The 13,349-nt window shown below is 36.5% G+C and overlaps 1 protein-coding gene across 1 annotated transcript in view; it reads right to left on the reverse strand.

Moving 5' to 3' along the window:
- Positions 1 to 5,214: 5,214 nt before the first annotated feature.
- Positions 5,215 to 13,349, reverse strand: part of LOC135205824 (sodium-dependent dopamine transporter-like) — a 380,876-nt gene continuing 372,741 nt past the window's right edge. The window contains exons 11-13 of the mRNA XM_064237076.1: positions 7,038 to 7,144; positions 6,325 to 6,501; positions 5,215 to 5,860 (exon numbers count right to left, since the gene is read on the reverse strand). Coding sequence (XP_064093146.1) covers positions 5,762 to 5,860; positions 6,325 to 6,501; positions 7,038 to 7,144 — 383 coding nt within the window. The 3' untranslated portion in view covers positions 5,215 to 5,761. The remainder of the gene's footprint in view (positions 5,861 to 6,324; positions 6,502 to 7,037; positions 7,145 to 13,349) is intronic.

Raw genomic sequence — 13,349 nt, forward strand, 5'->3', positions numbered from 1 at the left:
GTGTCTGTGTTCTGAGTGCGTGTGCGTGTATGCCTGTAAATTGTCCGTACGTAAATGAATTGGCATTATCAAGCATAAGGAAATGAGTAAGCTCGCTAAGACATGTTATTTTTGTATCCGAATGCAATGGGAAATCAAGAACACGATTGCTTGCATAGTGGGACTATTTTTTTTCTTGGATCCTATTATCCTTGAAAAACAGGAATTATTCTAAAGCAATGGTAATGACAAACCCAAAACGAGAATGGAAAGAAATGATAAAACCTGAGAAACAGAGGCAGTTTTGAAGAAAAAGCAATTGAGCAAAGATTGTCAGAAACACCGAGGGCCAACCAAGAGGCGCAGAAGCAGCAGATGGGCATCGTGAGGATTCAGGAGGGAAGAACTGGACGAGGAGAAGAGATGAGACGAGATGAAATGAATCCCAAACGGGTGATTAGGTTTCAATGAGGAAATGAATAGAAGCGGCATCTAATCAAAGGTAATTAGGTAGTGAAGTGAGAAGTTAAAACCAGAGACAGTTTAGATCAAAGGTAAAGTAGGTGAAGAATAGCAAAGTAAAACCAAAGACGGTTTTGGATTTAAGGCAATAAGGTAATGAAGACAGAAGTAGAAATCAGAAACGGTTTTGGGTTAACGGTCATTTGGCAATGAACTGAAAATTATGAAGCAGAAACGGGTTTGGAGCAAATGTAAATAAACAATGAACGAAAAACTGAAATCCAGGAATGGAGCAAAGGTAAATAGGTAACAAAGGAGAAAGTCAAAAACAGGAACGCTTTTGATGAAAGGTAATTTGGTATTGAATAGTAAGCTAAAAACTAGATATGGGACTGAATCAAAGGTCAATAGGAAAGCACAAATCAGAAACGGTATTGGATCAAAGGTAATTTGGTAATGGATGGGCAACTAAAATCCAGAAAAGATTCTGGATAAAAAGGTAATTTGTTAGTGAATAAAAACAAGAGAAAAACAGAAACGGTTTCAGATGAAAGGTAATTAGGTATGACTAGTAAAAATTATAGGTATTTAGGTAATGAATGAAAAAATAGAAATGAGAAACGGTTTTGGCTGAAACGTAATCAGGTAATCAATAGAAAAGTAAAATCCAGGAATAGTTTTGAACATAAAATAATGAAGTCATTAATGAATAATAAGAACCAAAAATGGTTTGTATTAAAGGTAATTAGGTAATAAGTGGAAAAATTAAAAACGGAAAGGGCTTTGGAGGAAGGTAATTAGGTATTGACTCCAAGAAAAAAGAAGACACACGGACGGAAAGGCTCTGCTGAGAGTGGCTATGCAAAGAATAAAAAGCAAATAGAGGAAAAAAGAGAACAGATCGTGAAGTGGGAGAGAAACCATTTATCTAGAGAATCGGAAATCTGAAGTAGTATATTGAAACTAGGATAATTGTGATGGATCAGAAACCAAAAACCAGATAACAAACAAGGCTTTGGATTCAATTACTCAAGAAAATAATAAAAGAAGCAAAGGGAATTAGATTAAGTTGAAAAAAAAAAACAGAAATAACTGTTATACATAATGAATAAGATTTTGAAAACTTCAGAAGGCAACATGTGAGAGCTAACAACGAACAGAAACTAAATAACGACGTAAAGAAGCAAAACCGACAACCAGGGTGGAAGGGAGGTTCTCTCCTGAGACTGATTCCTTTTCTGTGATCACTCAATCGGAGGCGAAAGGCTTCGTCCATCACAAAACCGTCGTCTTTCTTTTCTCCAAATGCAAATCACACTTTGTTTCTCCTGGTGACAGAAGAATAACAGGTTGAGATTGTTCGTCGTCCAATTTTTGGTAAAATAAGTCTTGAAGAAAACAGTTATTTTATCTAACAAACTGACCCGCATTACCGAAAGTTGTTTTTGCAACTCTTCATGCTTTCTTTGCATCAAATGAAAAATATAGTCAGCATAAACCTGGCTTTCAGAATCAGGTATTGGCATACGTTAATACAACAATCAATCCACCATTCTTCTTTTCTTCTTCTTCTTCTTCTTCTTCTTCTCTTCTCCTTCTTCTTCTTCTTCTTATTATTATTATTATTATTATTATTATTATTATTTATTTATATTTATTATTTTACCCCATACCCAAACCGGGAAGTTTTCAGTGTGGTAGGTTGCAAGTCCTTCCTTTACCCAACTCTGGACGTTAGACAATCGAAGATTGTCAGTTTTTGACTCACCCAAGTACCGATCAGAACCAATATCGCTAAACTCCAACATTGTTGTATTTTGGCTGCTGCTATCATCGTTATTATTATTGCTCGATGAAGACTAGACAAAATTCACTTCTAGAAAAAAAAGGCTTTGGAAGCACCTATATTCAGTCTGAAGAGCGTTGACAATCGTAGTTTTGAATACAGAAACAATTTCGTAATGATTCATTATAAGTAGCTGTGCTTATAATACAGAGCAATGCTGAGCATTGAAAGGAAACTTACATGTCAGAGAGCTCTTCGCGAGGCTTCTGGGATGATGCCTATCTCAGAAATCCCTTAGCTTGAACTTTCCTCATTTCCGCTACATCCAATGCATTCTTTGCCTTGGTTTCCTGTCAGCAATGAATTTCATTCCGTTGGGGCTACATTGCCACTTAAGTATCAAACATCTCCGCTAACCTATTCCGTGACTCTCATGGCCAGAGACAACCTCGTATTCAGATTCAGCCTTGCATTTTTATGAAGACCATAATCACTTCTCAAAGTCCATGAAATACAAAATCAATTCTCCAGACAAAAAGGTGCATTCATGAATGAAAGGGGCCATTATGACAAATGCAACATCACCATCAATACGTATAAGTAGAGTTGTTTCAGTACCTTTATTTCTATCATTACTCTCTGTTAACAGAAGTAGCCTTCACGTTCCTTATAGGCATTATGAGGGTTATTACATCCTGCAGAAGCAATTTGCTGCAAATCTTTGATATACACTGAGGTGACCTGACAATTCCATTTCATACGGGAAGCCCTAATCGAACCAAACGTGACCATCCAATCCAGCGCCGGGATTTCTATCACTCGTCAGATATTTTCTCCATTCCAGAACTTACTCATCCAAATTTTAACTTAAAGTTTCAAAAATACATTGTAAAATCCACAATCAGAATCTGCATGTCTCTTATTACGACGTGTAATTATTTTTCATTGGATACTTGTAAAAAAAAGATCGGATATTTAAGGACATACATGTGGCATTAGGGTTCAAATGAATAAGGCATAATAATGCAGCATCAATTAACAAATACTCTCGCTTACCCTATTTACATATTAAAATGATAAAAGAAACTCTACATGTGAGACTGTACACCCACCATCACACACATAAACACACACACACATATATTATATATATATTATATATATATATATATATATCTATACTATACATATATATATATATATTATATATATATATATATATTATATATATATACTATATCTATATATATATTATATATATATATATATATATATATATATATACATATACACACACACACACACACACACATATATATATATATATATATATATATATATATATATATATAATATATATATATACGTCTAAGTATAAATTATGCACACACATATACACACACTCACACACACACACATATATATACATATATATATATATATATATATATATATATATATATATTATATATATGTGTGTGTGTGTGTGTGTGTGTGTGTGTGTGTGTGTGTGTGTGTATCTACAATGTATCACGAAGAAACACATTCTTGAGAATATCCTTAATCCTTGGTAGAAAGATGAGTGAAACTGGGGACTAGGAACAAATACTTTCGTAGTTTATTGTACATTTTCAAGTTCACACTGAATATGATAGATGTTGACAGTTTTATATATAAAAACAGAAAGTGGGGGCATTGTTACAGAATATTAATCTGGGCAGCGTGTTCTTTAAGAAAAAGAGACAATGAAAGAGGATCAAGGTATAATCCAAGAAGGAGATTTAAATTCTTTGTTGACGTGGCTTCAATGAAAATGGACTCTAACAGATCCCTTTTGCAGTGGCCTGTGACCCCATGGGTGTTCGAGGATTTATCGTAGTTAATAGCATGGCCTCTCTTAAGACAATGATCCACAATACCATTATTTGTTAAGCCTCTTGATATAGCATAATATATGTGCTAAGAGCTTCTCACCTTTAAGTTCTTTTGATGTTTGACCAATATAAACCTTATTACATTCCTGTATACAGTATTCCTTGCAAAGAATGTAATAAGATTTATATTGGTCAAATATCGAAAGAACTAAAGGCGAGATGCTCTCTGCATAAATATGCCATATCAAGAAGGTTAACAAATAATGGCATTGTGGATCATTGGCTTAAGACAGGCCATGCTATTAACTGGGATAATTCCTCGATAATCTACAGGGTCAAAGACCACAGCAAAAGGAATCTGAAGCCATCCCTGGGTTATACCTTGATCCTCTTTTCTTGTCTCGTTTGCTTAAAGAACACGCCGCCCAGATTAACAAACTGTAACCCCGCCCCCTCCTTCTGTTGTTGTATATAAAGGTCTGTCAACTTCTATTATTTTCAGTGTGAACTTGAAAATGTAGAATAGACTTGATCTAAGTTCCAGTTTCAATCACCTTTCTACCGTCGATTGAAGGATATAGTAGACACACACAAATATACATATATGTGTGTGTGTGTGTGTAACTGAATCACGAAAGTTCGGAACGGGATAAATCCATAAATAAAGGTATAAGCCACAAAGGAAAGATAAACAACGGAGTTTCTGCAGAAACTCCGTTGTTTATCTTTCCTTCGTGGCATATACTTATAGATATATATATATATATATTATATATATATATATATATATATATATATATATATTATATATATATATATACTATATAAATGTGAATATATGTTTATAATTGTAATAACCTTAAGTTCATCTTAGTTTCTCGATTTTATTGCATAAGCTTGACTCTACAATTATTGCAACGATCGTGTCCAAAAAGTGCGAAGACATCGAGAAATTAAGAGGGAATAGTGTTAATTTGATTACATAAGAATCTGATAAAAGAGTAATCATCAGTAACTATACATTCATACATACACAAATAAATATACATATATATATATATATATATATATAATAATATATATATAATATATATATATTGTGTGTGTGTATGTGTGTCTGTGTGTGCGGGCGCGCGCGCATCACGCAATGTCATTTTCCAATACCTGGTCCCATTTGACAGACTCATTCATGAAGCAAATAATGGCTATAGCTAGATTTAAGTCTTCGGCCAAAAATTCTCTGAACCATATTATTGGCGATGTCAGACAGTTCGTGCATATCTTTTATAGGCCTATTCCTTTAAATCGTGTCTAATTAGCACGTATTTTCCCCAAGGAGGAATGTGGTCATGCTTGTTTAACGGTAATCGAAACTTGTACTAAGCGTGATCAAGATTAGTTTGATGTAGGCTCTGCTGTCTGCACATAAAACCGCCTTCCTGAGTCTGGCATCACTTTTGAAGAATCTCGACAAAGAGCACTGATCAGCTGCGATTATGCAGAAGTGTCTTACGTACATAGTGCATGACATTGGCTGTTTCTAAACTGAAAAGTTGAGACGAAATTAAGGAATGGTCATGGCAAGACTTTCGACTGTGAATATTTTCTGGTGGCTGAAAGGATTAACAATGTAGTACATGATGACGACATTTGCTTTAACTCAGAAGTGGAACCAGTGAGCCCATTCAAGTCGAGATGATTCGCCAGTCTGCAAGACGCTCGCATGTTCTGCTTCTGGAGTGATTGCCAGTAACAGTTTCTGTAAGAAAAACATTATTGATGAGTGTCCTCCTTGCACAGAATGCCTTTTGTTCTTATTTCTACATATAATTAATAAGACTCGAGGTCGATACATTTCAACGTAATATCTTCTGTTCATTTTTCATTAGGAGTGTAGTAAATAATAATTCTCTGCATAAGTAAAAAAAAAACAAACAAACAATCTAAGAGCCGCGGCTCTCATTATTATGCAACTATAATAATGAGAGTCACGACAGAGCAATCATTTCATAATACTACCAAAACGTTTTCTTTCAGATGAAACCAAGATTTTATTTTATCCTTTTTCTTGAGCGATGTTAGAAGAGGAAACAAACTTTTCCATGCACCTTGACACCGAGTGAATTGTAATGGGACTACTCAATTTAGATAATTTTTGGTCATCGTTAAAAAAGTTTAATTTTTGAAGATTCACACCACCAAAGATGAAAACTTCCAACGAACCTGTCTCAAAGATCCTGGTTGGCGACACACAGATATAATCATCCAGAGAGGTATCATCAACATTGACGAAGAAGTTATGAGCCAGCCGACAGCTTCCGCCCAGTGTGGATACGTATACAGAACAGGACCGTGGTACTCCAACCGACTCAGCGACTGGCTCACGAGACCGATAACGATCTGCAATACATTCAATGTTTTAGGAATCGTCATCAGACATGCAGAATACTTCCGTTGATCATAATACCTTCTGCTACATGTAGGATCCTAACTCATGAAAACACATTCTTTCGGAACAAATATTTCTAAGCTACAGTAGTAGGCTGGAAAGACAGTTATCGCATATTGATGTCAACGGAGGTTATGCCATTTCCCATGATCCTTTCCTCTCGCTCACCTTTTCAAAATGTGTGTGACTCCCGCTACCGGTTCGGTTGTATTATAAACAAAAATTGCCACTTTCAAAATCTGTTATTCTTAAATGAGGTCGGTTCATGTAGCTTATCAAGTATCCATTTCTATGGAAGTATTTTTACTAAGAAGAGTAGCAAATGCTGTAACTTGGAGATCTTTTGTATATCATTCTTAAGATTAAATTTTTCATTAAGACCAGGAGAGACTCTACAACATAGTATTTATCAGAAAGCAACAGGCTTAAGCGTAGCTACAAATATATTTATGCCAACTGCTGATGGAAAGTACGATGATCTACATACAGTGATAAGGATGAAGAGAGGAGAAATCACTTTCCAACAAACTCGCCAATACAGTTTCGGTTTGAAGTTCAGCATGTGCTGGATGTCAGCGCAGAATTGTTGTAAACCTGAAAACAAAAAAAAGAGTTAAAAACTACTGCACACACACACACACACACACACACACACACACACACACACACACACATATATATATATATATATATATATATAATATATATATATATATATATATATATATATATATATATGTCTAATCACCCTTTTTATTAAAACTACACAAATTGGAAACCCTTACCTGTTGTCAATAGTGCCCTCTGTCTGCAAACATGTCATTAGGCTATTAAGATCACGTAAGTACAAAAATATACTATTTATTACCCAAAGCAGATGAATATAGAATAGAACAAAATGATTAACAAGTCATAGTGACAAAAACCCAAATCTGCCCACCAAGAAAACTAATTAGTTATCATTCTACCCTCCTGACTAAGAATTCACTCCCAGACCCAGAATGTCAATAGGTTCATTGTATTAGTCAGGTTAGAGAATCCAGTCTCTAATACCATGGAATAGAACCCATCTGTAATAAAGATAATAATGAGTAAAAGATCCACTTCACACATCACTCTTTTCAAAGTAATTTAAGTAAAAGAATGTATTTCACACTTCTCTCTCTTTTCAAAGGTAACAGTTTTCCAAGTCTTACAAAATATGTGTCATACCTTTTAGATGGGGGTTTTCTCTCCCGACACCTGGTGTGTACCAAACTGACCTCTTTCTTCTCACCAAAATGAATGTGACATTCGCAAGTGCCCTGGTCGACTAGACCTGTAACATCCGTACAAGCGAATGTACACGCTTGACGACAAGACGAGCAGTCTCTCGATTAAAATGCTTACATACCATATTCCTTCACTCAAGAAAGCTGCCCCTACAGCTCAGCCTGTCTCCAAGCAAGACATGATATGTAATTCACTTAACATTGCACACTTGTAAGATGGCTTGGCCACCTATGTCCTTTGTGCACTCCTGTCGCACACCACATCAGCAACTAATGCACAATGTATCAATTTACCACACGACTTAGGGCTACCTCCGTTGCTGGAGCCCTTGTGCTTCGTCAAATGCACAAAAGTTTGAGAACTCCTAGCGCACAAATTGTGACCAGTGTAGCACCTAACATGATCATTAATATTGGTATTGTGTAACGTTAACTAATGAAAGGCTCATCCTCGTCACTAAGATAAGCAGAACTCGACAAATAGTTGTAGACGCAGGTCGAATGCGCAAACCAACTCGGAACAACTCAGCATGTGCCATTATTCAGCGTCTGCGACCCTCGTGAGTGTATCCAACACCCTCTCGTCGAGAAGCTGCAGACTCGACATTTTCTACTGAAGGAAATGTGGTCACCACCCTGTTGTCAAGGAAATAACCCGCCTCATTGAAGATTGTAGACTCCTGGTTTATCCCAGAATGTATCCTGAGACGATATATCGAAGACATCTCATCCTTTGCAAAGGCAGTCCATAGAAACGTCATTCGTGTGTAGACTTGACTCGACCTCTGGTACTGTAGAACGACGTCATTTCCATCGCCATCATCACGTAGAGTTGGGAATTCTCTAAACATGGTCATAAAATTACTAAAGTCTTGCTTTACCCCACAAATCCGTCATTAATTAATATACTCAATCTACTAGTCAAATATTAAAAATTCCTCGCTAAACAAAATATAATCTTTACCCACTGAATCCTCCCAAATAATCCCATATCTGACAAACACACTATCAAAAGAAAACCCATAAAGTTTAACAGCAAAAACCCCTTTTAATGGTTTATATAACTAACCTCCATAAAATACAATGCGAACACCCCTTATATATAACATCACATACCCTGACAAATTATATCTCCTATCTAAAATGGAAGTGCTATTTAGAGCTTAACCCCCATTACAACATCTCTCGTAAGAAAAGAAAAAAGGAAAAAAGGAAAAAAAAAAGATAATAACAACAATAATATGTGAACTTTCGCCAATTACACAGCGGACATAAGAGAAAAAGAAACATATAATTCAATATCTTTCCCAAAACGGAATGTGTACCGTTATGGAATTTGCTACAGCAGCAATCCCATTGACCAGAAACGACTGGAAAAGAATCCCCTTACATGATATATTCCCACGGAATGCCATAATCAACATCTACGAGAATAGTGCAAATCCCTGAGTAATCAACTCCAAAGAAAAAATCTGCAACCGGATTCATTACAGCAACATTAGCAAAAAATCCACCTGTGAACACCTCAGGTGCTTCGAACTGCAGCATAGTCAAACTCGCAATGCCAGAAACTCATGATTCTCAAAAAAAATGTTCCCATACTGAAACGCTAACGATCAGGAACACTTTCAAAAAAACAAAACTACCTCGCCATGGATAATGGACCAAGGTGGCTGCGGAAAATTATCTCGCAGAACAATAAACTCTACCAAACTATATCTGCCATAATTATATAGGGCAAAATTGATCACGCCTATTCTGGGATTAAAAAACAAATCGATAAAACTTCACAATTCCATAATTATATACCACAAAAAAAAAAAAAAGAAAGTCACCCCCAAGGATTAATGCATCTCCTATATATTATATATATATATATAGATATATATATAGGTACATATTATAGATATAGATCAACCACTCCAGTGATAAAAATATTTCCTCCATTTAATTAATAACCCCACACAAAAAAAAAAAATCATCCCCCCCAAAAAAATTGTCCTTAAATCATAACTCCCCACAACATTACCCAAATTATATAAACCCCAATGTCATCTATTCGGCTCGTGAAACCCCAAAAATTTAGCCCCAAATATCATACACACAGGAATAATCACATGTTTATCATCACGTTTCTCAGCTAAAACAAAAATTTCCCGTATTACAACAACTTCCTACATAAAATATTAATCCCAAAATCTTACGCCAAAACGCCGCAGATTTGCGCATAACAAGAAAAAAAAACAGTAGAAGGAAATAAACGAGAGAGAAAAAAAACGTAAAAGCTTTCCGCCACCAAATTGCAAAAAACAGACAAGAAAAAAAAAGAAAAAAAATGCAATTGTGCAACAATATATCAATCACCACAACCAACTCTTTTCAATTTCGAGATATGTGTTAACCTCGACCGACCTGTTTTTTCCTCTGAAAAACAAATCTGTTTCCAATTTTCTCTTCAATGACTTTAAAAGGACCTTCAAACTTCGGGCCTAATTTGTAATTTAGTTCATTTCTCACGTTAAGTTTTAAAAATACCTTGTCTCCGATATTGATCTTGGGATCAGATATTTTACTATTACTCTTCTGTACCATATCTCTGGTTGTGGATTCGAGATTACTGCTGAGACAAGCATGTCTCTCTCTCGCTGTGGATACCAATGCCTCGATTGTATCCTCCCCATTATGAGGTATAGTTAGCAAATCAAATGTGCTTCGTGCTGGACAACCAAGCAAAGCTTCAAATGGGGACATTTTAATGGAATCACTAACCATAGTGTTAATACTATGTCTAACAACATTAACATATCTGTTCCAATTCTTATCATTACCACCTACAGTTTTCCTGAGAACCTCGAGCACTTTCCTGCTTGCTCGTTCGTACAACCCATTAGCCTCGGGTCTGTATGGAAAAATTGTTACTTTCTGTATCCCCATAACTTCAGCTGAACATTTCTAGGTCTTGTTCACAAATTCCCTCCCATTGTCGGTTAATAGAACTTCAGGTGAGCCATATCTGCAATTGATACCATTGAAAAATGCTATGGCTACTTCTTCAGCCATTTTATGCTTAAGTGGGAAAATTTCTACTATCCTTGTAAGTTCATCTATTATCACTACAAGTACTTGTTCGCATACCTAGACTCACAAAAATTCCCCAGGATATCCATGTGTATTCCCTGAAAAGGTCTACTCGGTATAGGATACGATCCTAATTTGCATGAAGTTGTCCTTGCAGGCTTACATGCATTGCATGCTGTACAATTCCTTACGAAATTTTCCACATCTTTCCCCATGTTTTTCCAAATGTATTTAGCACGAACCTCATCATATGTTTTTTCTATTCCCAAGTGTGGACTAATGAACTATATCCAAAACCACTGGAATTAGGACCTTTGGAATTACGATCTGTGTCGTATCTCCTTTACTTTCACTGGTTCTCAACTTATATTTAATTTTCCTAACTAATAGATTACCTTCCAACTCCAAACCAGAAAAAGGAAACTTATAACCTTTCCTACCTAATTCCCCTCTTAGAAACAGTTTTGCATCTGCTAAAATCTCGTCTTCATCTTGCCTTTGCTCTATGAGAGGTATATCCCATTGTATGGCCTCGCTAGTGACTTGCGCGACTTGGAAACCTTCCGTGTCAAGAAAACTCCTACTGAGAGCATCAGCAACTACATTACATTTGCCCTCTATATATTTGAGCTTTGCATCAAAATCTCTGATAGTTAAATACCATCAAGCTCTTTTAGGCGACAAATCGGGTGTATTAAAAAGATCCAGTAATGGCTTGTGGTCTGTAAGAACTTCTACTTTATTCCCCATCAGTAACATTTTAAAATGAACTAAGCTCGACACTATTGCAAAGGCTTCTTTATCTATGGTGGCCATGGACTTCTCGTTGTTGCCCTTTGTCCTGAACTTCCTGCTATAAAAAGCTATAGGATGGAATTTCCCATCGAACTTTTGCATAAGGCAAGCACCTATACCTTCCTGGCTTGCATCAGTCACTAATGTAAAAGGTTTGCTAAAATCTGGAAACTTCAAAACAGGGGGATTCATTAGCACGTCCTTGAGCTTTTGAGAACTCTCTGCCTGGGGTTCCTTCCATTGAAATTGAACGTCTTCCCGCAATTCATCAGTTAGGGGAGCTGTTAATTAGAGAACCCTTTCACAAACCTCCTGAAGAAACCGGTAATGCCCAGGAATGACTTAATCTCTTTCTTTGATCTGGGGGTGCAAAAATTCGCTATTGCTTTGACTTTATCGTCATTTACTCTAACCCCTTCCTTAGATATGACATGGCCTAGATATGTGATCTGCTTTTTCAAGAACGAGCACTTGGCTAACTTGATTTTCAACCCCACTAATCTAAGCCTCCTAAGTACTTCTGTAAGCACTTCCAGGTGTTGCGCGATCGTGTTTGTTGTGACCAGGATGTCATCCATATACACAAAAAACATTTCTGCCCAATAACCTGTGCAAAACTGTGTTCACCAACCTGGTAAAGGTCATCGGACTGCCCGACAAACCGAAAGGCATTCGCGTAAATTCACAGTGTCCTTTTGGGCGCTGAAAAAGCCATATATTCCTTGCTACTTTCACTAAGAGGGACCTGCAAAAAACCCTGTGCCAAATCAATTGAGCTATAAATATTATGTCCCCCAATTTCAACAAAAAGATCTGGTATGCATGCGACTGGGTAGCGGTCAGGGTTCGTCTTCTCATTTAAACGTCTAAAATCGACGCATACACGGACAGAACCATCTTTCTTAGGCACCGCTAACAAGGGAAAGTTGTAAGGAGACACGCTAGGTCTAATGATTCCTTCTTCTTCCCATCTATTAACCTCTTTCTCTACCTGTTCTCTGATTTTGAAAGGTATGCGATATGCAGGAATATAAATAGGTTTTGTGCCACTCTCCAAATTTACCTTATGCTCTAACACATTAGTCAACCCCAATTTATCACCTTGTAAGGCTACCGTATCCCCAAATTCTGCCAAGAGCCTGCTTATCGCTTCAACATGTTCGTTATAATCCACATTAGCTAAATGTTCTCTAAATATTCGTTTCCTTGATTGCATTTCTGCCTCCGAAAACTCAGGTTTCCCCTCTACGATAGCCACTGAACCACTATCATAACTCCAATCTTGGAAATCCAATATATATGTATTCTTCTGGTATCTCCTAACTGTATCATTACAGTTTAGCAACTCTAACCACGTAAACCCATCCTTGAATACACTGTTCACCAATGCCGTGCTAACAACCCCTCTAAGCTTCTCGCTATTTTCAATAACACACACATCTGTGGGTTTTCTCATTTCCTTTAATTTAACTTTTACCATAGTCTTCGAACCAGGTAGTAACATAATATCTTCGGATAAAACACCTCTATATTTGTGATTAGTACCTCCCCTTTCCACTGCCCCATACACATTATCACCCTCAGTATCATCCCCAGCATTGTTAGTATCAGAATCAACATCGCCATCCAAAGTATCATCACCATTATTATCACTG

The sequence above is a fragment of the Macrobrachium nipponense genome, chromosome 11 (assembly GCF_015104395.2).
Source record: "Macrobrachium nipponense isolate FS-2020 chromosome 11, ASM1510439v2, whole genome shotgun sequence".
Taxonomy (NCBI): domain Eukaryota; kingdom Metazoa; phylum Arthropoda; class Malacostraca; order Decapoda; family Palaemonidae; genus Macrobrachium; species Macrobrachium nipponense.